At 32.9% G+C, this 27824-nt stretch overlaps 3 protein-coding genes across 3 annotated transcripts; 2 read left to right on the plus strand and 1 right to left on the minus strand.

The window, feature by feature from the left end:
* Positions 1–6656: 6656 nt before the first annotated feature.
* On the plus strand, positions 6657–9712 carry LOC104825543 (protein terminal ear1). The gene is made up of 5 exons (XM_010557897.2): positions 6657–7514; positions 7760–8381; positions 8708–8815; positions 8936–9077; positions 9214–9712. Exons 1-5 carry the CDS (start codon positions 6821–6823, stop codon positions 9604–9606), a joined length of 1959 nt encoding a protein of 652 aa, XP_010556199.1. The 5' UTR covers positions 6657–6820; the 3' UTR covers positions 9607–9712.
* Positions 9713–14076: 4364 nt separating this feature from the next.
* On the minus strand, positions 14077–15551 carry LOC104825545. Its single transcript, XM_019203971.1, has 2 exons — positions 15424–15551; positions 14077–14442 (listed from the first exon to the last, which is right to left on the minus strand). The coding sequence occupies exons 1-2, from the start codon at positions 15526–15528 to the stop codon at positions 14356–14358; spliced, it is 192 nt and encodes a 63-aa protein (XP_019059516.1). The 5' UTR covers positions 15529–15551; the 3' UTR covers positions 14077–14355.
* Positions 15552–19476: 3925 nt separating this feature from the next.
* Positions 19477–21043, plus strand: LOC104825546 (F-box/WD repeat-containing protein 11). Its single transcript, XM_010557898.2, has 2 exons — positions 19477–19890; positions 19985–21043. The coding sequence occupies exons 1-2, from the start codon at positions 19565–19567 to the stop codon at positions 20940–20942; spliced, it is 1284 nt and encodes a 427-aa protein (XP_010556200.1). The 5' UTR covers positions 19477–19564; the 3' UTR covers positions 20943–21043.
* Positions 21044–27824: the final 6781 nt, after the last annotated feature.

Here is a 27824-nt window from a genome sequence, read left to right on the forward strand (position 1 = left end):
TGCCGCAGTCTCAGGCGCTGTGTTCTTCGTGTGAAGTGGCTTATTATCGTGAGGAGATTCTTTTAAAGCTTCGATTTATGGATGGATTGTGATCGCCATTGTATTTTGACAGAAAAATTGCATTGGAATAAGAAAAGAATTTAATTAATTAATTAACATCAAATTCAACATGTATTAAATTTCATAATAAACATTAATTCACCATTAGTTGTCGTTCTCGAAGTATCGGTTCATGTGCTAAAGATTGATCATATATCATATATACAAAAAATATATATATGACTAATTGGAAAATTTGAAATGAATATTTAGAAGCAAATATTAGTAAAATGCATTTTAGTACCTAAATTTCTTACTCAACGCTTTGATAATTTGATGTTCAATTATTATTTTTCACATTTTAAAACTGAAATTTTGCTTTCAATACTTTAGTTTTTTACCGATAAATAAATAAAAAAAATGGAAAGGAATATATCCAAATTAAAGCATTATATCATCACGATATAATTGCTTACATAAACATTATATAAACATGACAAGCAAATGAATTACCTTCTCAGTAGTTTTAATAGTCCAAGTTTGATTATGATGGTACGATATCGTTTTATGTTATCTCTGATATAATGATTGGGTCAATTTTAATACATATACTAAAATATATAATATATTTGATGATAGAAAATTCATATATTATAGTATAAGCTTTTATGTTATAGTGCGTTATCTACTTAATTAATTTGTAAAATATTTCTACAAACTATATAGTTCAAAACATCTGAAACTTTAATTCGTCTTTGGTAATACTAATTAGTCATTTAACAATATGTTTCTCCCAATATATGTATATATAATATACAGATATATAGTAATGTTTATGACTTGGTCTATACACACACATATATATACGCACACAATAACAAAATAGATATGTATATATGTCTACCAACACATATATATACATACATACACACATACGTACACATGTGATCTACATAAATATATAAAAAAAAAAAAAATCAATCCATAAGCCCCAAAGCAAGGAGGTAGGCTATATTCCCTGAAACAAGGAGAGGAGCAAAAGAAAATGGTCCCCATTAATTGTCCTACTCCCTAAGACTATACCTAATACATATACCTAAAACACACATACATATATCTGTATATATGTATTTATATATATGTGTATATACATATATGGGTATGTATGTATATATGATGTGTGTCCATGGCTTGGAATAGAGAGTACTGTACATATATATATATATATATATATATATATGTGTGTGTGTGTGTATGCCGTGTGTCTACCATGGCTTGGAATAGAGAATACTGTATCACTTTCATATATATGTATGTATGATGATGTGTGTCAATTTTGACTTAAAGTCCACTCCAATCTCATCCAAAAAATACAGGATTTTGAAAATTTTAGATTTGTATGTCCTAAAAAATTTAGATTTTTAGACTGAACTCAAATTAAATTTCGAATCGATCCGAAAATTATGATTTATTAAAAAAAATAAATACAAAAAAAAATAAAAAATGTAAATAGTTAAGAAATTGAACGAGTCACCTGGTTTGAACCGATCCCGAACCCAAGTCTTGTAGGATCGGAGTTTGGGTTTAGTTCTATAAATTCGAAAAAATTTGGATCCATCTGAATCTGAAACCTTTGGAATGAGCGTAGATTTAGATCAGATCGAACCGATTTATTTTCCCATTTGTGTAATTAAATTAATTAAATGGTTCAATATATATATATATATATATATATATATGTATGTATATTTGTTATTTGAAACATATATATATATATATAAACATATATATATATATATATATAAACATATATATATATATATATGTTTCAAATACCATATCAGTAATCATTGTTTCGTTCTTGTTAGGGGAATTTGGGATTAAGATGATATTTCCTAAACATTCATGGATTATAATTAGACCAAACGGACCAACTTTATTCGAGAACCAAGAAAGAACAACAAGCTTGGAAATTGGAATTATAAAAGAGGAACCACTTTTTTTTTATTTTTTTTAAAAAGAAAAAACTATGCGGTATCAAAATCGATGACATAATTACCGGAAACTGTATTATAGAAAATGTCATGTGTTATTATTATTATATAGATATACATGATATATATAACGAGATCTTTTACAGTAAGTGATGTTTTTATATAATATCATATTGTTATCATTCACGAAATTTTAAAATAAACAAATTTTGTATAATAACAGAGATATATTTTCTATTTCTGTAATAGTTATGTATATAAATTAAAATTTGCGTTATACACGGTATAATACACAGTTTACGTATAACTTACGTGTATGCGTATAATAGCTATATATATACGTGTATGTGTATATATATACACACACACACTTTGTAGATAGATGATGTACCGAACAATCGCTAAGAGAATTATGGAGTGTTGGAACTGTACGTTTATTTGTAAAGGTGTCTGACACAGCATGAGGTTTTTTAGGTCGAGATGAGATAACACAGACCAAACATTAAAAATAAGGAATGGATCATTAGACAGAGATATGAACAAAATCTACGGGACAAATTAAAAAATAAAGGCTATAAGACTAGGTTGATATATATATATGTATATATATATATATATATATATGGCTAATCAAATGTATAGAATTGTCTAGGGCATGCTTTTTGTACCAGGAATTAGGGCACACCGTAGACCCATCACTTTCACTTGGTTTTGTTATTATATGCGGAAAGGAATGTTTTCACACAATATATATATATAATGTCAAAATAGATTTGGTTGGCGAACCAATTCATATTCCATCGAGATGGGTTTAATAAATTCTAGTAAAACAAAACGAACAAGGCAATTCATCATAAGACGAATTCATCTGAATCATCTCGACCAGTTCTCGTAAATAAATAAAAAATATTTTTATCTTATTTTAGAATATTTAATGTATTATAATATATTTTATATATGATTGACAAAATTTAAATCGTATTTTAAAATTAGTTATTTGGCTCACGAACCAATTCATTTGTCATCATGATCAAATACCTCTGATCAGATTCATTACTTTCACTTTCCAATATCTATAGTTGTTTGAGTTCAGTAATGGTGTATTACTAACGTTTAAAATTTATTGAATGACTACATTTTGCGTTCCTTATCATGCTGTAGAGGATTTGACTCTCGAAATCTCTCCGACGGAACTCGTTTGTGCAAGAACAAAAACGAAAGAACATAAAGGAATTTACGAATTCGGTCACCATGGATCTATATCTTGGAAAGAGAAAACTGCATGTATCGCTAGGGTTACAACCGGATATCGTCGATTGGTATCAAAGAAGAGCACGGGAACAAAGCGTTCACAAGAGATAGAGAAGATGAAAAACAAAAAACAAAAAACGCAAGTATGAGGAAAGACTCACAAACCCTAGGACCAATGATTCGCCTTTTACAAAAGAACAAAATATCCCTAAACCCTCTATCTCGAACAGAGACTTTGAAAATTTTCATTCCGTCTAGAATCATTTGTGGAAAATATTCAACATCTGCATCCATACGAGAAAAAATTATCCTATGACCGATTAGTTATTTGGATCGGAGTGGATTGGACTCCAAAATTTTGAAATCGAGTCGGGGTAAACCGGTTCGGATTGGATAAACCCGTTTACATCCCATATATATATATGTAATTAATTTCACAATTATTGTATTTGTAAATATTGTGAAATAAAAAAGAAAAAGTCGTCACTACTAACAGTGCTGTGTCTCTTGAAGAAAATATTAGTATATAATGTGTAACATTGTACTTTGGGAATATAATGAAAGTATGGGAGAGACACGACAAATCGCCCCCATGAATATGTGCGGTGAAAATGGGGAACACGACAATACGAGCCCTCCAGCAGGTGATACTACAAAAAAAAATAGTATATTGTGAAAAAAAAAACTATATCGACTCAAATTTTCATGTATATATCATACCAGAAAAAATTCGTGTGTAAATATATATATTTCAGTAGAACATGTTTTGAGAATATATATACACTACAAAAAAATAGTTAACCAGCAACATTTTGTAACGAATTTTTTTTTGCAACGCAACATTTTCGTTACAAATTAGTAACGAAATTTTTTGTTGTAAAGCGTTGTTAAAGCATTGCAAAATGTAATTAGCAACGCTTTGCAATGCAATAATTTCTTTGCTAATTACAACGTAATTTTTGCGTTATAAATTGTTGTAAAAATCAGTTGTAAATCATTGCAAAAAAATTATTGCAATTAGCAACGCTTTGCAACGCAACAATTTCGTTGCTAATTTGCACCGCAACTTTTGCATTACAAAGCGTTGCAAAATTATTTCATTGCAAATTAGCAATGATTAACAACGAATTTTGCAACGCAACAATTTCGTTGCAAATCCTGTTTTGTAACGAAATTTGTATGTTTGCAACGAAAAAAATTCGTTGCTAAAAGACTATTTCTTTGTAGTGATATATATATATATTGATTTGATAGATATTGTGAAAAAACTATATTGATTCAAAATTTTCATGTATATATATATATTATATATGTATATATTTCAGTAGAACATGTTTTCAGAATATACATATATATTCATTTTGATAGATATTGGAATAATTTTGGCAAGGTTTGGATTGATATATCCGCCTCGATAGTGGCCAACTTCTTGACCAAAATCTGCTACTATATATCATAGTGATGGAATCATATAACATATAATTTATATATATATATATATAACATTGATTTCGCAATGCGAAATTCGCATTATATACGATGCAATAAATGTAAACAATGTATAAACATTTATAATGATAAAAAAAAACAAAATGTTTGTGTGCACGCACGTGTTGAGGATCATGGGTTGGGTTTGGTGTTCTGTTCTGCAAAATTGCAGATTAAAATAATTGTATAATTATAAGGTTCAAATAGGATAATTTTGGTCCGACCGAGAGATTGTGGAGATTCGAGTCCTCATTAGTTCCACAATCGTGTCCTGTGTCCGCATTTATTTCATTATTACAACCGATAAAAAAAATACATATATTAAATACCATGCTATTTAATTATAATTTCACATTTTTTTCTCACGCATTTTTTATCCTATTTGTAATCCAACGTCAATACACAGAAAATCCAATAGTCCTTGCTACACCCTTTTTATTATATTATATTGAAACATTTCTTACCAAAACATATATAAATACAAAATAAAAAAAACTCAATTTTTTAATTTTAACAAAAAAAACAATCACTTTATTTTTTTTTAAATACTAAATTTTTAGATAGTCCAAAAAATATCTAAACTCTTCGACGATTGTCAAATTAAAAAAAAAAGAGCTAACACGGCATCCGTAAATACAAACATGGCATGTGAAAATTTATTCCGTAATGCCACGTCGATATACACGTCGGAAAGAGAACGTGACGTGGACAAAATATTGGTTGTAACATCGGTTTGGTATAAAACCGAAAAAAAACAAACCGATTTAGTTAAATTTGAATAAAAATTCCAAATTTAGAGAAACCCTAACAGATTTGGTAAAATGTTAACCAATTGATTCCTCTGGTTCATATATATATATATATAAAAGAAACGGTCCATAATACAATAACCGGTTGGATCATAAGAGTCGGTCCAACACTCTATTCGTGCAATAACTTTGGTATGTTAATGGTAAGTGGCATTCGGAACTCAAATAACATCGGAACGTGGAAAATCTGTCGTCACTTGAACCCTGAACATCGAAATCGGGTGATTGGCAAAACACATTAAGGTGGTCCCCACTTTATAATCAAATCAACACTCATATATATTTAAAAATATTTAGCTATCATTAGGATAAATACATATTCTGCGGATATAAATAAATATGATTAGAGTTAGGTGTTTCCGTTCGATTTCTATTCGATTCAAGAAATATCGAACCGTACCAAATAGGGAAAATCACTATTGTTTTCGGATTGAACCGTTGAAAAAATTTTGAATGATTATATTTTAAAAAAACATTAATCAAATAGAAACCCAATATTAAAAATCCAAAATTTTCATAAGAAAATGTATATTTCCTCGAACCAAACTAAAACCAAACAAGATATATTATGATAACCAAATGGTATAGATTTTCTTTAACCGGATGACTTGAAACAAAAACCCGAACCGAATCTCGAAACGCCAAGTTAAATATGACATTATTAATTTCTATATAAAAGGATAGAATTATCAAAAATCCATATTTGTTTCTATAACAGATCCATCCTATAAAAATACCCAAATTCATAAATATATATAATTCCACCACCATTTGAGAATCTAAAAAAACACAAATCCAATAACTCCACGAGAGGATAGTAACATTCAGAAACGAATCTAACATAAAATCGAATAACAAGAATCCTATAAATAAAAAAAGAAAAATAATAATACGAAAGTTAGCTAATGACTAATGTGTTCGAATCTCAAATGTAGTAAGAAAAAAAATCATTAGAAAATAAAACCATAAAGGGTAGAATCGTAAATTCAACGGGTCAAATACTCGAATAAAAACCAGACAAAAAAAACATTTTTGGTAAATTTATCAAGAAAAACCACTGCAGACAAAGGAAAATTCCCACTTTGGCTTTCTCACTGCAAACACCACAGAGAGACCGAGCGAGAGAGAGAGAGAGAGGAAGAGATCAAAAGCTCGTCCGTACGAACAAAGAGCCGTTGCCGGTCACCGGAAAACGACCTTTTCTACCTCCGTTTCTCTCTCCTCCGCCGACAAATCGCCATGTCAGAAGCCCGCCGCTTCCCTTTCGCCGGAAACCTCGACCCGACAGCCCGAGAGTTCGTGCCCGGAACCTCAAATCCGATACCTAACGCAATTCACTTCTTCACCCCAACCTCCGTCTTCTTCCCCTACCCTCCTCCTCCTCCTCCTCCGGCGACGGCCTTTCCTCCGCTTCTTCTCCCTCCGCCGCCGCAGTACCCTAACGACCTCCAGTTCCTGCCGTTTTACTCTCCTCCTCCGCCGCCGCCGGAAACCAGTCCAGAGCCTCTGCTCCCTCCGACATCGGTGGCGCCGACGAGGGCGGTGGTGCTGATATCGGTAGCTGCTGACGTCAGCGAATCGGCGGTGAGGCGTGACGTGGAGGTCTTCGGCGAGATCCGTGGGGTCCAGATGGAGAGGGCAGTTGAGGGGATCGTGACCGTCCATTTCTACGATATCAGGAACGCTCAAACCGCCTTGACTGAGATACGCGAGCGTCACATGCAGCAACAGTTTCGCTACAGCTCCGGCGTCAACGGCGGCGGGTTTTTCCCGGCGGAGCGTGGGCTCGTCGTCGGCCGGGCCGTGTGGGCCCATTACGCCGTCCCGGCGACCGGCGCCGTCGTCGAAGGGAACAACCAAGGCACGCTCGTCGTTCTCAATTTGGATCCCACCATCTCCAACACTTCTCTCCGTGAGATTTTCCAAGTTTACGGTATGAACACATATATTTGTGTGTGTGTGTATATATAATGGATTTGAGGGGTTTTTTTTTTGTCTCGAGTAACATTTTTATAATCTACATGCTCCCTTTTTGTTGTTTTCTGGAGAGATTTTGTCGGGTTGATTGAACTTTTTCGTGGGGTTTCAAATTTTCCTGGAAAAGCCACTTTTTCCGGCATTGTTGAGACATGCATATACGCGACATATATGAACGTACGGGTTTTTTCTCTTTTGCAGGAGCTGTGAAGGAGCTGAGGGAGACACCGTACAAGAAACACCAAAGGTTCGTGGAGTTCTACGATGTAAGAGACGCTGCAAAAGCCCTAATGGAGATGAACGGGAGAGAAATCCATGGCAAACCTGTCGTGATCCAGTTCAGCCGTCCCGGTGGATTCAACAAGCGACTCTTTCTCTCCTCGCAACAGCACTATCACAACAAACACCTCCTCCTCCTGCCCCCTCCTCCACCGCCGCCGCAAGATTTCTCCGGCCACCACCCCCGCCGCCGGTTTCCTCATTCACCTCCTAGAAAACCGCCGGTTTATCACCGGAGGGGAAGCTCCGCCGTGGCTGCGTCCATGGCAGCGTTGTCTCTCCGAGATGATGCGGAGAGGACGACCAAGTGTTACGTGAAGAAGAGCGATTCGAGCTCGAGCGATCACGCGTACAAGAAGCATCATCAGGAGAGGAATAACAACAATGGCGTCTGCAGGTATTATTCGAGGAATAATAACAAGCCATCGAAGAAGATCCGCGATGCATGTTACGTGATAAACGAAGACGCGATCTCCGAGTCAAGTGGCGTTTGCAGAGATGAACGTACCACTCTCATGATCAAGAACATCCCCAACAAGTATAGGTATTATTATTATTCCATCCTTTTTTAATTTTACTATATAAATCTTTCACGTTTATATATATATATATATATGTGTGTGATAGTTGTTCTATATGTGTTTCTGACATGGTGGGTCGTTTGATCTCGACGAGACAAAGAAATGTCCGGAACGAAGACATATATAATATAGTCGGTTTCTGGTTTCTTGGGTTTGATGGAAGTCAACGACAATCCATATATAGTCATGGACTATATGTATTCATTTTGTTACTATATTTATACACCCATCGGCCTCTTATCATTCATTTCATTCCAAAAATAAGCCGTTTTTCTTTGTGGGTTCACAGTCAGCAGATGCTTCTGAACATGCTGGACAGCCATTGCATCCATTGCAACGAAGAAGAGGATGCGACCTTGTCTTCGTATGATTTTGTATACCTTCCCATTGATTTCAAGTAATGATCTTTTTCAATCTTTAATATATTTTCACGTTTAACTTTTTTTAATCCATTTTCTTGATTAGTGGGGGTAATTAATATGTGGGTTTGGTTTTAATTTAATATATATATATACAGCAACAAATGCAATGTGGGATATGGATTTGTGAACATGACATCTCCTCAAGCGGCTTGGAAGCTCTACAAGGCGTTCCATCATCAGCATTGGGAGGTTTTCAATTCAAGGAAGATTTGCGAGGTCACTTATGCTCGAGTTCAGGTATTTTTGAAATTTTAGATCGATAATCATAATGTTCATTATATATTTATATATATATTATATAGTTTTTATGATGCAATCGATCGAGATAATCTTTTCATCTTAATGGCATTGCGGTAAAAATGTAAACAAAAAGGGGTTGGAGGCGTTGAAGGAGCATTTCAAGAACTCGAAGTTTCCATGCGAGACGGAGGAATACGTGCCGGTGGCGTTCTCGCCGCCGAGAGATGGCCGGAATTTCTCCGAGCCTGTCCCGATCGTCGACGTCGTCGGGAAAATCTCCGGCAACGATGACCGTGATCATGCTCATGCTCATGATGACGATGGCAAGAATAAAATGGATGATGATTATGATGATAATGATGATGATGCATGTGGTGGGTCTTGTGACAAGACCGAGATGAATAATAGATTTGACGGCTGCTGCATCGGCGGCGGCGGGGGAGTTGGAGGTGAAGATGGTCGCGGTGAAAACGGCGGCGTTTCGGATCACGATGAGGATGATGACGTGGACGCCTGCAACAATTAATAATGACCATGGTTTTTGCTCATTAGGCCTTTTGTTGTAGCTCCATAGCTCTCTCTCTCTCCCCTTGGTTATTTTATTATTCCCTATTTTATTTTCTCGTGTTTTGAACTTCTTATTATAAAATAAAAAAATACCTTGTAAGTGGCAATAATGTTTGTTGTAAACACTCGTGGGAATTTTTTTTTCTATCTTTACTCTTTTCTTCTTTTTTTTTTTATCATTTTTTGTTTGTTATATGTTACTTTTTATTTAATTTTCTTTTTTTTTGTTCTCTCGGTTGTTTGATTTTCTAACAAAAAGAAAATACAAATTCCAAGTGGTCAATAATGTTGAAACCTAACGAAAAATATAAAAAGTTGTTATTTGTATAGATTTTAGATATTAGTTTATTTTTTATTTAGATTTGACTTATATATTCTTATTATTAAAAATTTTAGTGAAAGAATTTCGAAATTACTATTCTAACGGTTGAATCCGATACTATATAGGTTTTGTGCTACTGATGAAGCTCGATGAACGCTTGTTTGCATGTTTCGAGTAATGGTACGTACTTTTGGGGATTCCCTATGGTTATATAAACTCGTAATCTATAATTTGAAATTGAATTCATTTCCACGTGTGTTATTCACTTGCTAAATCAAAGTCTAGACGATATAAGACCGGATTTTTATGCTTATATATTTAATAATATATCAATAAATTTCTTAAAGAGTCCGAAAGAATTAAATTTTTTTTTTAAAAAAAAATTATTAACTATGAAGCGTATTTAATTTGATCCATATCGAAAACTCGTGTGGCCAGGTGTACAGAGATCTAAATCAAGGAAACTATATCCGTACGTGAAGATGTACGTATATACGTAGAGGCATGTATATGTATGTATGTACGTACGTATCTATGTATGTATAAGTTATGCATGGAACATGAGGATATAGGGTTTTGAGGTGGGTGGAGAGACAGCGTTTGAACCAGAGGGTATAAAGGGTGAACCCTTGCCATCACTGTTTTAATTTCTTTTTTATTTTTTTTTGGTCGAATTAATTGTCAGTTTCATTTACTGTCATGACGTTGACACCAACAAAATATTATTAAAATCTCCCTAATTTTATGATTTATTGTCGATAATCATTAATTTGGTTCTTAAACCATTTGCAGTGTAAATTGTGCGATTATGGATGGGCCGAATTTCAGGTCGTTGTAATAGTTGGCTTCGATTATTTTCGAATTTATTTATTTTATGAAAACCATATCTTTTCATTTTTTGCATCGATTTTTAATTAAGTTTTACCCCCTCTGTTTATGAATAAAAGATGTTAATATATTTTGTTATTAAATGGATGTCGTTTTATTTTTTTTCAAGTTTATTTTTAAAAAACTATAATTTTATCATTAATTAAAAATATTTAATTATAATAACGCTAACGAGACCCAATACAAATATATATGATTTTTTTTTAAAGTTGTGAAAAAACGTCATTTAGAAATAGAGGGAGTACTAAAAAAACACTAATTGTATTTTTCGATTTTTCAATATTTGTTTCGATTAATTTAATTTTAAAATTTAAACAGTATCAATTTGTAAATGAAATTCAAATAAAATATATTTGATTTAGATATTCATATCAAAATGTCAAAACCTATCACTGTCGTGGCTAAATTACATTTGATTCATCGGCTTTTGTTATTTCCCCTAAAAAAACAACATACCAGGAAACATCATGGTAATGATTTGTGTTTAGCCTCAAAAAATAAAAATAAAAAATCAACATTAATAATTAAATTGATAATAAAACTTGATTGACGTTCAAACTAATAATCTCTGCTGTAATTGCAGCATTAGTATCCTATAGACTTTAAAAAACACATTTTTTAATGATGCATTAAGATTCTCTTATACTGATGATCTTTTAATCTCGAGCAGATTAGATCGAAATTAGTATTATTCCTTTTTTAGCAAAAAAAAAAAGGATTGATTTAGCAAATTATATTTTTTATTGATTACATAATTCATTTTTTGGACTATATTTTTAATTAATTACAGAATTTTATGGAAGTCATTAAGGAATCTGATTTATAAAAAGGGTAAAAGACAGTGTGAGAGGATTTGAAAAGCATGCAAGAAAAAGAAACTGTAAAACATTCCTTAAATATCCAAAGGCATACGTGTCTGTAAAATTTCCAAATAAAAATAAATAAAATCACGTGACCGTTGACTGGTGGTGCCATGTCATCCATGAATCTGACATGGCATAAAACACTTTCTTTTGTGTTGACCGTTCGATGTGATGGCCATCACTTATTAAAAAAATTCTTGAAAAGGAAATTAAATTAATTTATGAGCAATTTTGATTTTTTTTCATAAATTAAAAGTAATGCGAATAATGTCCTAATAGACCATGGATCTGTAGCAGCGATGTCCGTGTTTGTACTCTGTAACAGCATACTTTTGTCACTTTGCTATACAAAAATTCTGGGGGTGGGACACGTGGAGGTCTTGTCGCTTGCTACGTGTCAAAAACCAACGCTCTCATCGACATGATTTTTTTTTTATAACGGAGAACCCTAACTGCTATCCTTCGAACGCACTAACTAGGTAAACCTCCGGTATGGGAACAATTTTTGTATATGGATCATATAAACCTAGAAATTACCTCCTTTCCCATCAGCTAGGAATCGAACACTCAACCTCAATGTGGAGTTACCTCCTAATCCAAGGTCCATGATCTATTGGGTCTCATAGACATGATCTTTGTTAGTCTGATAATATATGCATATAATATATATACCGACATTTAAAATCTCTATACATAAATTAAGAAAAATATTATTTTATCTAAAATACCATTATTTTTTACATAGATAATTATCGTATTTAAACATGCAGAATATTTAATTATTACTAATTAAGGGTAAATTAAAAAAATATTAAAAAGTGTATTGAAAATAAAAAATCGTTATTTATTTTGAAACAAAAATTTTATTCTAAAACGGCATCTGTTATGAAAGGAGAGAGAATATAAGAAATGGAAAGGGTATAATATATATATAAGAAGTGAAAAGGGTATCAACGCTATTTATAATTTTATGCGGTATATATTTGTCATATTAATCGATATTAATGTTGTTAAAATCCAAAAATCAAATGTGTAAAAGAGAGAAAAACAGTTGAAAATTACAAAAAAAAAGAAGATGTTTTTCCCTATGTTATATCATATTACATAGGATATGTCACCAAAGGATTTAAAAAACATTCCAAATGCATATGAAATTCGATTCGGGACTTTAGTTTTGAATCGAACCGAATAATATTCGGTTTTAATTTAGTATATATTTTTTTATAAAATAGAGTAAACCGTTGAAACGAACCATATAAATATCGAACCGAATCCGATAAAATACCAAACTAAAATCAGAATTATCTACCATATAACTATATCTACCATTCTGAATCGATACTAAATCGAACCGAATCGTTTAATATTTTATTCAAATTTGAAACAAATTTTGTAAAATCGAAAATACTATTATCAAACCAAACCGTTTAAATACCGAATAAAAATTGAAATATCTACCCCTAATTTTTATATTAAAAATATATAATATATCTTAAAAGTCCTAACATTGGGTTGATGTGAGTGGTCAAAGATTCGGAAAAGGGGAGGGAAGCGTGCATGGGCTTTGTTTCTCCTTTTTGGGCTTATCGAAGCCACACGGTTTGCCACTTTCTTTTTATTTATTTATTTTGCTTTGTTTTTCTTTAATTGAAATGAATCTTTTCTCGCACATTCGTTGAAGTGGAAGGTATCGTGCACCCAGCCACCCACAGGTTCAATGTCGTATTATATGATATGTAAAACTAATTTTGATAAATAAAATCAGATTTAAAAATTGCTCGATGATTGGTTATAATTTTTTTTTTAAAATGAAATTCTATAAATTCGATTTTAAACAAATTAGAAAGGATAAAACAACTTAAAACTGAAAAAATAACCTTTTATAAAAAGTATATATATATATATACACACACACATATGCTTTAATCTAAAAAAATCCAAATCGAACCAACAACCATACAAAAAATGACTAGATATAATTTTTATAAAACCCAAAATACCAAGTTAAAAATTTATCAAATCGAAATATAACCAATAACCCAATATATATATATATATATATATATATATATATGAAACTATGTTCTTTTCTTGTCTAAAGTTTTACAAGACAAGTCACCAAAAGTAAATCCTTATAAAGAAGAAAAAAAAAAAGAGGTCACCAAGAAGCTACACTTTATCTTTTTCTCAGCTCTTTAATTTCCTTTTTTATCCAAGAGAGATGCATCCCTTAGGTTCTCAAGCCCACTTTAAAAAGGTTATATATACCAAAGTTGAGTCATATCATTTCTTGGCAAGACTTAAGTTATCATTTCAATCCATATAGAGAGCAAACCATAATCATTTCATCAACAAATAAACACAACAAACATCATATAATATAATCCCGAGTTTTTTTTTAAAATGTGAAAATAGTGATAACACTGAACAATGATTCCTGCAGGAAATGGTAATTGAGGAACAAAGGAGGAATTTCATTTCATCACTTGCTAACAAAGAGTGAAAGTCCATTATTCACCACCGTCCAAATTTAAAGCATGGGTTTGTTTGTTTTGCGCAGAATCAATGGCGAAACAGCAACAAGGCGAGGAGAAGGGAAATGAGAGAAACGTTACTCGAAAAAGTATGATCGAGTTCAGGCAAGAGGATCTTCCTCTCTAGCCTGCCGAAGTAGCTCTTCTCTAACCCGCTTTACCTCCGCCTCCTTCTCCATTCTTTCTTTCTGAAAACACATTAATGCGATTTATGATCAAAATTTAGACTGTTTAACGACTGTAGAGCCCGCCCATAATTGAACGACAAACAAAGACAACATTCGATAAATCTGAATATGACATCAGTGAGTGCAATCAGACCTATCTGCATTCTAGAAGACAAAAATCACAATTGCAAAAGGAATATCAAACACAAACTAATATTAACACCTAATAACTACAAAAATGACCTAAACCTATGCAAAAGTGTGATCAGATTCGGACGAGAAATGGAAAAAAACAGGCCAAGTAGATTCTCTTTCCGGAAAATCCCCTATTACCAACACACAATGCAATGAAGAGAAAGACCGAATAAACAAAATCGAATATTGAATCATGTACAAGGGTTTATACACTGTCTGTTACACAATCACTAGTTGGGATATGCACGAACAACATAGGTTATAAACGTTGCACAGGGCGACGAAATGATCAACACACTCCACACTTTTCAACTATTATCCTACAAAGCTACAAAAGATGCCCAATTAAGCCGAGATGAACAGCAGATGGATTTACCAATGAGACCGATAACATTTGCATTCTGTAGGATCAGACTGAAGGGAAGAAAAAAAATCTGATATCATAGGGATTAGACTCCCGTTGCAAAGAGAAAGTAACACTACAACTCTAACCAAAGTGATAGCTCCGAAGACCAGAGAAGATGTACAATTCCTGGTGAATGGTTAGTTTAGAGTTCTCAAAACTCTTTGATTTGCTCGTCAATGAGAACGATAAATAGTTTGAGTTCTACGTAGTCTACAGTTACGACAGGATTGTGGATGACATACGTAAATCCCATAAGCTAGGGTTTCATACCAACACCTAAATCCAGAGCCGACGAAACGCGAAACGAGCCAGAATCAACCAATCCAGATCGATAACAGCGAGAGAAAATGAAATTCAAAGGAAAATGGCGACAATGGAGGAAATCAGGAGGAGAGCGGGACCTTCTCGTCTTGATGAAGAGCGATCCAGACATGGACCTTGTCCATGGACTGCCAGAAAGCGAACGCCGCCAAAGTCATAGCGAAGAACGACGCGACTTTCACCATTGTCGTCGGATTCTCTGTTTTCCTCTTCTACGTAGAGGCATGTATATGTATGTATGTACGTACGTATCTATGTATGTATAAGTTATGCATGGAACATGAGGATATAGGGTTTTGAGGTGGGTGGAGAGACAGCGTTTGAACCAGAGGGTATAAAGGGTGAACCCTTGCAGATCGGGGAAGAAGGTTTTTGAGTGTTGTGAGGCAGAGATCTGGTATGGCTAGACACACCTCATTACGGTGCTACCTGTTTTTTTTCAACCGTAGATTTTCATCAAAATCCTAAAACATTTTCGGCCTTAATGGGCCTAAAATGGGCCCCTGATGGGCTTATTTCCGTGGATACACCAACCATTTCAGCAAATACATCAAATCCAATTAGGATGGGTTTACAGGATTACAAAACTGTTGTTAACGAGGACTAAATGACACTTTTGCCCCTTACCGTCCTTTTCCCCCAATTTTGTGATACGAATTTAACGAACGAACAGAATTAGGGTTACACGTTTCGGTTTTCGATTCGACTTCGGATCAAGAATGGTTCGGTTCGACTTCGGATCAATATTTGCAAAATGAAGATCCAAAAACAGTGTGGTAAATGGAGCCGCATTTAGTATACAGACATCATAATGTGGATAACGTTTATTCAGGCATGATTCCTTAATCGGAGCCTAGTATGAAACTGCCCGACATTATCGTATCATATGAGGCAGTCGAAATATTCGCCCATAGTTTAACGAGTTAATTTCAAAACATTCTATAAAGACTTTTTAGTTCGTACGCCCCCCCAAAAAAAAGTCATATATACACGCCAATTTTCCTTAGTGGCAATCATGTAATGTCGTCTTTTTGTGATTTTTTCTTTATGTGAACGGGAATTTTTCTTTCGATTTTCATGCATATATATAACTCCTTTATATATATATATATATATACACACACATATATGTAAATGTACACGAGATCCATGAAGAAGATATCATCATTGCAGTGGAGCAAGTTGGGATTATTCCATTTGTCAAAAAAAAAATGTTGGAATTATTCCATTTATGAACGGAAAAATACCAAATAAATACACCAATTTGTTAATTTTTTATTCATAAATACATGAACTTTTTAATTTTCCAAAAAATACATTAATTCGCAATTTTCTGGCAAATTGCTACACGGACGCTAACACCGTTAACTTTGTAACAGTGTCCGGTGAACGGTGCTGAAGTGTCTTACCGAATTTTTCACGTCAGCGCCACATGTCAAAAATTTTCTATGTCATTAAAAAATAAAAACAAAATTAAAATTAACTTCATTTAAAATAAAAATAATTAAAAAAAAAAGAATTATTCCATTTATAAAATAAAAAAATTGGGATATTTCACCTTATCTTGTCATTTCTTGTATGAGGTCAAAATGCCATATTCCTTTGATCCCAAACATATTTATTTCTTTTATAAGCAAAGAAAAAAAGGGAATGACCCTTAAACAGTGTGCGTGTGTGTGTATATATATATATATACACACCATAGTGAATAGTACAAATTAAGTAGATATAGCTGCTTAGTTCTTTCTTTTGTGGCTGGCTATTCGTACGGATGTTCGATTAGATGGTGTCCTATCTTTGGACAAAGAGTTGGGGATCTCATCCTTGTTTTATCAACTATGTCGGGAAACTAATACACGCAACGCAAACATGATCATGTTTTGTCCCTTAATTAATCAGCCTCGTCATCTCTCGTCATCTCTATCAGAAATATATATACATAATATTCGAAATCGCAAACTTAGATAGTTTAATCGGTGAAATGGAATGCAAATCGTCTGTCTCGTACCGAATTCGAATCTCAAATTTAAGAAAAGAATATATATTCTAAATCCATAGTTGGCTCACGGTTCCGAACTTAAATTGGGTCTTGCTAAAAGACACTCGGTTATCAAAAAAATAATATTCGAAATCATAATCATTTTTGGATATTCTGTATTATCACTCATAATCTTTTTGAATAATCTAAATATGATGGACGAATCGTTTCCAAATATATTCGAATCTCTTTACCCACAGTTTGAGGATCATGCATGGCTTGCTCACTCTCTCTGGTCATTTCCAATGCAAATCAGTGTTGAAAGTCTCTATTTTTTTTTTTTTCTTATAGTATAATGATGATATCTTTTTCAAATTATAAATCAATTGACGATATTCTTCTTAAACATCGTAGAATTCAATATATCATCATCGATTCATCGTCACATCTGTATCTATCACTGTGATTAAACTAAATATGTTTTGAAACCATGACACAAAATTTGCCGGATAATCTCTTGCGTTTTTCATTTTATAACATGAATATATATATATATATATATATATGTGTGTGTGTGTGTGTGTGTATACACATGGAATCTATGTAGAACTAAAATACTAAACCTAGCTAGTAAATATAACATGATATTATTTACGTGTGTATATCATATCCTATAATATAAACACACGTCTAAAACCTTTGTGAAGACACAAAACTATACTATAATAGTGCATGGTGAAACATTATTTAATTAAGAGATAGCGAGAAAACGTACAAGTTTCAACCATTATACATCTAATAATCAACTACCGCATATAAAAAAAAAAGATTATATATAGAAATAACATATATATATATAGATCAATTAACTTTGATACAAGATAAGGTCACATTCTTCGTTTGGCGATCTTCCATTTTAGAATAGTGGAGGACCCACACCGACCGATGAGGGAAGAACAAGCCGTACGCATGGTGCATTACGGTGCGATGTGATCAGTTCCCTCTCTTCTGGTCCACATCACCTTTGGTCCTAATCTCCAATCTCCAATTTCGATTTTTATTTTCTCTTTTTGGATCTTTTTTATTTTCTTTTTCCTAACACTAACTCGCGGTTCTAGCGTTATCAAATTCTTCTGTCCACCTTTAGGAGAACGCCACCATACGTTTATTCGTGATTCAGAATGTTCCATGTATGAACACTAACATCCTCATGCTTCAATTCTCGTTAGGGTGGCCATTTCGATTCGGTTAAGTTTAGATTCGATTCAGTTATATTCGAATTCGATTATAAAAAACTATAACCACTCAGTTTTTCTATCAACTTCAGTTTGGTTCTATTTCATTTCACTTCGAGTTAGATTCAATTTTTTTATTTGTAAAAACTCATTTCGATTTTTTCGGTTTTAGAAAAGTTATAACCGTTCAGTTTTTATATCGGATTCGGTTCGATTACGATTATGTTTTATTCGGTTTGGCTACTCGGTTATTTAGGTTGGTTTGTTTTAACTTGGTGTAAAAAAATCTGCAAACCAAATTAAACCAAACTAAACCGATTATACACTCTAATAATGGGGGATTGACGTTTGGCGTTTCTTATGAAGTTTTTGGTACATTATTTTTTTTTTATATTGTTTCCAATCTATATTTTTTTTGTGGTAAAATCCAATCTATATATTTGCTATATAATGTGTTGTATAAACCCGAACTAGAGAGAGAGAAGTTGAGAAGATTATTTGAAAAGTAGAGGCTAAACATAATCATATTCTCATTTTTCAATTATTTCCCCAAGTTATTCGTACGTGTATATATTATAAATATGATTATCTACAGATAATATATAGTTTTTTTTAATTAAAAAAAAAATTTGTACAAGAATTTTCGCATGAAGGAGCGTTTGGAAAGTTGGGGATGTTATCATAAACGCGCAATCGGCCAACCCCTTCAGCGCTGTAACGCAAAACTCTCGACCCTTTTTTGTCTTTTGACCCCACAAACACACTAACACTGTTACCTTTAATTTACCATATTACCCCTGTCCTTTTAGCATTGAATAGACCCGCTGAGTTCAGATAATCCTACTTATCGTTTTAAACTGCCACGTGGCAAAGTCTCCGTGCATTTTCAGTTTCAGGCCCTATAAAATCTCACCCATCTCCACTTTCTCATTCTCACAGCTTCAGATTCAAACATCGGAGACGTCGAAGTTAACGAAAACAGACAAACACTCCGCCGCCGGAGAAAACATGAGGGTTTTTTCATGGCTTTCCGACTCGGAGTCGTCGCTACGTCGTCGCCGGTCAAAATCTCGTAAGCATTTGGATTCCGACAACAGCGCCGACAGCTCCACGTCATCATCGCCTTCTGACACGGGCAGTAGCAGTCTCCAGAGCAGCCTCTCCCTTCAGACACTCCCTTCCGTACCTTCCCTCCAGAAAATCCCCTCCGTTAACCTAAACGACGCCGTTTCCTACTCCGTCGTCTCCTCCTTCAGGCTCCGTGAACGGAATCTCCCCGTCTCCTGCCTCGCCGTCAACGGCGGGGTATTCATTTATTCAAATATGAAAAGAGATCCATGAATAAAGAACCCTAAATTTACGTTGAAATTGACTGCCGCTCAGCTTTCTGCATGCATGGACGATACAAGGAATACGTCCATGAATATTGATCAGCGTCTACGACCGCGCCATGTGTGCCCATCTCGACACCTTCAACGGCCAGGATTCCTCCTCTGGATCCGTCAAATCGGTCGTCTTCTCCGCCGGAAAAATCTTCACCGCTCACCAGGACGGCAAAATCGGCGTCTGGAAGTTAACGGCGACAGGCGGCTACAAACTGTTAACGACTCTCCCCACGCTTAACGATCGCTTGCGCCGTTTCGCGCTTCCAAAGAACTACGTGCAAGTTCGCCGTCACAGAAAACGTCTGTGGATCGAGCACGCTGACGCCGTTACCGCCCTCGCCGTAAATAACGGCGTGATTTACTCCGTCTCCTGGGACAAGACCCTGAAGATATGGCGAGCGTCGGATCTGCGTTGTTTGGAATCGATCAAAGCACACGACGACGCCGTCAACGCCGTCGCCGTCTCTTCTAATGGCACCGTTTACACGGGATCCGCGGACAGACGGATCCGGGTGTGGGCGAAACCGTCTCAAACGCCAAACGCTAAACGCCACGTTTTGGTCGCGACGCTGGAGAAGCACAAATCGGCGGTGAACGCGTTGGCGTTAAACGACGACGGATCGGTGCTGTTCTCAGGGTCGTGTGACCGTTCTATTCTGGTGTGGGAGAGAGAGGACAGCTCGAGTTACATGTCGGTGACGGGAGCTCTGAGAGGGCACGAGAAGGCGATACTGAGTTTGATCAACGTCTCTGATCTGCTTCTGAGTGGGTCCGCTGATCGGACGGTCAGGATATGGCGACGTGGAATCGACGGCCGTTATAACTGTTTGTCGGTTTTGACGGGCCATTGTAAACCCGTTAAGTCGTTGACGGCGGTGACGGAGAAAGACTCAGACGGCGTCGTTTCCATCGTCAGCGGGAGTTTAGACGGCGAGGTTAAGCTTTGGAGGGTCTCTGTCACAAATCCGGATTGTTCGTTTTTCTCCAATCTTGATTTGTAAAATTAAATTATTTTTTATTATTATTGTTATTGTTTTCATATATATTACAAGTTCTAATGTTGTAATTTGGATTGAAGAAATTAAAACCGAGTAATTAAGCATTTGCACATGCCTCCTTGAAACCTGTGGAAATCTATGGGCTGTTTCTTGGTAGTTTTGCTATTTATTTATTTATTTTCCTAATTTTAAGATTAATTGTCTGACAAGTTAAATTATTTAATAATGTTTTGGATAGCATGTAGATTATGAAAATGATTATAATATATTAATTCCCATGCAAAACAAGAAAGCCAGAATTAAAATAGCTTACTCTCGGATTATCTTAAGGACTTGAATTAATTAATGGAAGTGAGATTTATTAAGACAAAGAATACCTTTATTAGTGGCTTAATTAATCTCTAATCCTTAATTAAGTGGGAGAATCATTTTTGTTTTCATTGGAGTTTCACATGTGGTGTTACACTATATATGCTGTTGTTTTTCTCCTTCTTTTGTAAGTTTTAGTGAATAATAATGAATTTTAATTTTATGGTTTCTAAAACTATTTCGTACCAATTATTATCTTTTCAATGGAATATTTAAATATATTATGTCTAATACATTATTTTCTATTTGTTGACCTTTATTTTAATGTGTTTTAGATATTAATATTCTAGGGTTACATTGTTTAGTAATGATATTTTTCACAATTTTGTGAGTGTGTATATATATATATGGATCATCTATATACTATATTATTTATAACCAATATTTTTTCAACATGCTTAACTTATTCTAATACACGTCCACACTACTAAATGGATATTTCTTTTTTGATAATCCCTCTACTAAATCGATATTGTTAATTTATCCAAAAATAGATATTGTTGATTTCTTTTGGAGTTATACATATATAATTCTATGAATTTGTTATCAATGTAAGAAATATATTCAGCACTCTTTTTACCTAAAAGCAAATTAATACCCAAAATATATAATTGCGTCCAAAGTTGGGATCTAACATCACAATTATAATATAATACATCCAAATGATTTTCATATTCATTTCTTCACGAAATTAGATCCAACCATGCATGTTTTTATTAAGAAGACCAACTCACCTTAGGGTTTATATATAACATTGGGATATATATATATTATCATCGGTTATATAACTGATGAAACGAAAATGATATTTTAAAAGAAAGCGTTAATTAGTGATACATGAATCCGCTTGCTGTATTATTCATTTATTCAAATATGAAAAGAGATCCATGAATAAAGAACCCTAAATTTACGTTGAAATTGACTGCCGCTCAGCTTTCTGCATGCATGGACGATACAAGGAATACGTCCATGAATATTCGAATCGCCATGTGAAAGCATCTCCGGTGATTTTCCAATTTATATTCTTCCAGTCAATCTTTGTTCTATTAATTTCTTCAAATTTATTTAGATAATTCATTCTGCCGACAACTTTTTTAATATGGTGGACTTCTTCTTTTTCATCAGTTTTTTTTTTTTTGTTTGATGTATATTTTCAAAGTTTATTTTGAATATTGAGATTTATTTTAAACATATTTATTGTCATATATTATATCAATGTTCAACTTTATTAGTTAATTTTTGCTTAAAAAAGTTATATCGAATAGGATTTTAGGTACCAGATATACTCAATTTAATTCAATTTTAAATATTAATTCTATACTAATCTCTAATCCCTAATAATACAAAGTGGGGACAAATTTTTAAAAAAGATAAATCTGCATTTAAAGATTACCGGTTAAATATCATGTCATTTATATCGCTACTAATTGATGTTTTTAATAAGGCATTTCCGGTCACAATCTTGCAGAAAATAACAGAAAAAAAAAAGCAATTTAGATAAACTTTGACAAACGAAATGCAATCCTACGTCCAAAGAGAAAGCCGACAAAAAAGAAAGAGGCAATAAAGATAAATAAAATAAATTCATAAAAATATACACAACTTGTAAATATTTTTTTGTCGGAATTGCATTAACTTTTCAATTTCATTTTTTTTATTTGCGTAGCGTACCAAACATTAATGGCTAATCCAAAGAACACATATCTAGGCGTTCGACCAACTCGGTCTAAAATATTTATGCAAATATGCATATTAATTTCTCTAAATGCGTTATTTAGTCAACCAATTTAAAATATATATTCGTCGCACACACTACCATGAAAACTGGAACGGAATAATAAAAAACAAAGAAAGTATAGATAATATATATATATAAAGCCTCCTTGGGGGAAACATATTTAAGAAAGTATATATAGAAGGATATTATTGTAATTACCACTTATGTACTAATTACATGTATATATACTTTACTCTTTGTTAATAATAGTTAATTAATCAAAGATTCAACAAAAGTGTTATTACCATGTAGCAGTAGCACCATATATACGTTTGACCACAGATGCTCATTTTTATTTTTTTGTATAAATGAAATGTTGGCGTAAATTCGATATTTATTATATACATTCTATCATATTTCTCCTCCTTTTTTTTTTTTTTGAAATTTCGCAAAATAGGGTGGTCCATTAATTTCGTTTTTTAGAAAAGAGATTGGTTCGCGTGGACGACATATACGCGAAAAATCTGTAATCCGAGATTTTATTAATGCTTTATGTTTTTATTACGTGTATGTAGAAATGTATTTGCATACATATATAAGTCTTCAAATACATATATATATATATATATATTATATATAAGTTTCATACAGGTGAACTTATACGACATACGATACTGACTCGTGGACTGTGCCGTGTCGCAATCCATGACCTCTCAACTTGAGTCGATTAGTCTAATTTTTTTTAGAGGGGAATCAATGACGATGTCGAAATTTATTGTCTCCGCTTTCACATTGCACTTTAGCAAGTTGTATCTTTTTGCAAACAAGACAGTGAAGACACACAAATAATAATAATAATAATAATAATAATAGCCATTACAAAAAAATAATAATAATAATAATAATAATAAGAAGAAGAAGAAGAAGAAGAAGAAGAAGAAGAAGAAGAAGAAGAAGAAGAAGAAGAAACTCGAATTGGCCAATCATGGTGACTAAATGGAATTCTTATTTGGAAGGAAATATAATTATTATAGCTACAAAAAAAAGTATGTTAGGCTAACAATCCGTTGGTCCAAATAAACATTAAATTAGACACACTATCAACCATATACATGACCTTTTTTCAAGAAAGAGGGTTTAATCGATCTTTACATAATTATTATGCCAAAGAAAGGTATTACATACATACATACATACACACATACATACATACATACATACATACATACATACATACATACATACATACATACATACATACATACATACATACATACATACATACATACATACATACATACATACATACATACATACATACATACATACATACATACATACATACATACATACATACATACATACATACATACATACATACATACATACATACATGTGTTATAATGCATGGAAAGTTATTGTATATACGCATAGATGATTCAACTTATTTCAATACATAAATATACACATATTAATCCAAAGCATTTCCAACTTGTCCCATTTGGTTTTAATAAGATTAAAAAGAAAAAGTCATTAAATGATGGCAGGGCATGATGTATTAATAATGTCGTCCTTTGGATTAATATGAAGACACATGAGGCTGTTCCCCGCATGCGTTTGAGTTTCTGTCTTGTTATGTGCATGGACAACCGTATTTTGTGTGTGTTTACGGGACTAATCTTGTTTAGGAATTGTTAATTACATGTATTTGCAAATTAATTATGCCGGTCAACTCGTGAATAGTACGGATACAAGTCATTATCTAAATTATTACATAGAAAAAGGCAGTGACAAATTGGGATATAGATTATTATATATATGAAAAGTCAAAGTTTGTAGATAATTTGTTGAGGAGACTATTCGACAGTTTGAACAGAGTGGGTGGCGGGCGAGTGAATCGAAATGAATAATATTTCTTGTTTTTATAATCTTTTTAACTATAGGTTATAAGGGTATATGATCATTGGTGTTTGTTCCATGCATATTTAAATTGTAACGCCTAACCTAACTAGCTAGGGTTTGGTGTGTGAATGGACCACACGTTCTCATGGAGATATCGTACGTGTTAAGTATAAACAACGCATGCATATGCTAATTAAAACCTTAATTATAGGAGGAATATGTAATTTATCTCTCTTCTGATGGTAAATTGAAAAAGGTTATAATAATTAAATTTGAATACGATAAAGTTTAATATGAGGAATATTTCGATAAAATTGGGGAGACGGAAAATAAGAGTTATTAGGAACTGAGAATTTCTATATAAATATTGAACTCTTACTACGTTATCAATAGTTTATATGTCTCATGTCTTTAGTTTGCTAAAATCTCCTAAACTTTATAAAATATAAAATGTGCAAAAAGATATCAACTTTTGATTTGACAATTAAATACACCAAATATTAAGATGACAAAAATATATTAACTCTTGAAATTTAAAACAATTTTCTACATTCGACAATTTTAAGATTTGAATATAAAATTGCTTTTGAGTAAAGAATGTTAATGTCTGTTAAATTTTATCTATGAAACAATTTCTAACAATGTATGATATTGTTTTCGAATCGAAGAAAGCGTATTTTTTTTGGTACATTTCAACATTTGATGTATTTATTTGTCAAATTTAAAGTCGATGTATTTTTAAGCACATTTATAAAGTTTGAATTTTCCCTAAATTATATGTTTACATTCTTAATAATTGCTTTTGTTACGTCGCAATCTTCAAATATTTATTGAGAATTATTCCGGTCTTCCGAATTTTCACAGTCGCATACTTTTTCAAAAATAAATCTGATTTGTATCATTACATATTGGAATATATTCCATAATCGAGATAGTAGTGACGAGACTTTAGTATGAACCTACCAATATTTCAACTTTATAATCAGATTAATTGGAAAATCTAAAAAGTTGGTAGAATATTGAAAATTATACAGAGTTTAGAATCAAAACCTGAATATCGATTTATCAAAAAAAAAAAAAAAAACCTGAATATCGATCATACAATTTCACACGTGAAGATATTACGTTAAAATTTGCAAGAATATTGGAAAACGATGAAAGTTTGAATTTATATATTACTATACGTTTTGTTTTGGATTTATATATTCTCTATAAAATTCGAAAATTGAATAAAAGTTTTAAATTAAGTTGCATATTAATAATAGCAAAATAATTGATTTATATATCATTTGTGGTAGAATTTTCATCAACTACAAAAATTGCCTAATATTCAGTAATATTAAAATTCTTAATAATCGTATTATCAGTTCAAGAGACAAATTCGGCCCCTCTCATTTCGGACCTTACTATATGTCATTTTCTTAGCTTGCATTTTTATGCGAAATTGCAATTTTTTTTTAAAAAAATGTACAAAATAACTTGCATTTTTGTGTGAAATTGCAATTTTTTTTAAAAAAATGTACAAAATAACTTGCATTTTTGTGTGAAATTGCGCTTCGAAATTGTCTCTATCTCGATTGAACAGTTATATACACATGATGAATAATCATTATCTGTCTATATAATATGATATATGATTTTAAATTTGGACGGTCCGAAATATAAACTGTTAAGATTTCAGACAACGCATTTAGTACGTCATCCCATCGTGCCGCTTCACATCTTATGGTTTTGTATCTTTCAACATAAAATATACGAATAATTATTACACATCCAATCATTCCCAACTTATCCCTTCAAACCAAATATCGAGCGGTTTATAATTTTTTGTTAGAATTTTGACAAATATATTCTTTTTTTTTTGTAAAGGTAAATATATATTAACTTCAAAATATATATTGGTGTGAGAACATCAAAATACCCAATCCCAAGATGCAGTAATCAGACCCATATGCGAGAATACAAAATCTTGAATCAACTACATTCAAAGTATCGAAACCAAATAGTTAGCAACGAATCGTGTGCGTTCATGTCCATGCTTGAACCTCTGAGCGAAGAAAGTCGCCTTCGTGTTGTAGCTAGAATATCCTTAAGGATAATGTCCGCAGGTTTGGACTGAGTGTCGTGAAGCCTAGTGTTTCATTCCCTCCATATTAGGTATATAGCCGCTTGTAGCAGTAGTTTGACTATGAGCCTAATCGTCGGGTCATTCGAACATCGGTTTGCCCATATGAGAACTTCCTGCAATGATGATGCCAAACAGTCCGAGAGATGGTATGAAACCAGCAAAGAGGTCCAAATCTCATTTGAAAATATATTCTTTTTCTTTATTTCATATTTTCGTTCTATATTACAAATTATGAAACAATCGTATAAGGTTGTCTTAAAACCATCGCAACGTAAAAACAAATGCTCCAATCAAAATCAATGTATACATACTGTTTAAATAATTGAGTAGATCCAAAATGTGAAATAATCTCACGTGTGGATATATATATATATATTATAAAAACATGTATGAATATGAGGATATCCACTTGTCATAGATGCATTAATTCGAAAATGATGTAACGAGAATATAAAAGGTCCCTATATCGATCGCTGTCTTATAAATCGATGGCTCGGGAGTCATTGCATGTTCACTGCTCACTGTGTTCGACGTTTGATTGACTAGATCTTGTGGTGCGTAAATTTTATTTATGGAGATATATTTTTTTTATCAAATTAAAGATGGTAAATAAATGAACTCACATAAACTGTTTCATTAAATACATATAGAATAAATTTCTCGAATTCGATTAAAGTAATATAAGATCGAAGTATTAAGAAGGATAAAACGTATAAAAATTTATAAATTTGTAAAATGGTGTTAAATAAATTTGTAACTTTTTGCCTAA

Source organism: Tarenaya hassleriana, unplaced genomic scaffold (assembly GCF_000463585.1).
Source record: "Tarenaya hassleriana unplaced genomic scaffold, ASM46358v1 Cleome47, whole genome shotgun sequence".
Lineage (NCBI taxonomy): Eukaryota > Viridiplantae > Streptophyta > Magnoliopsida > Brassicales > Cleomaceae > Tarenaya > Tarenaya hassleriana.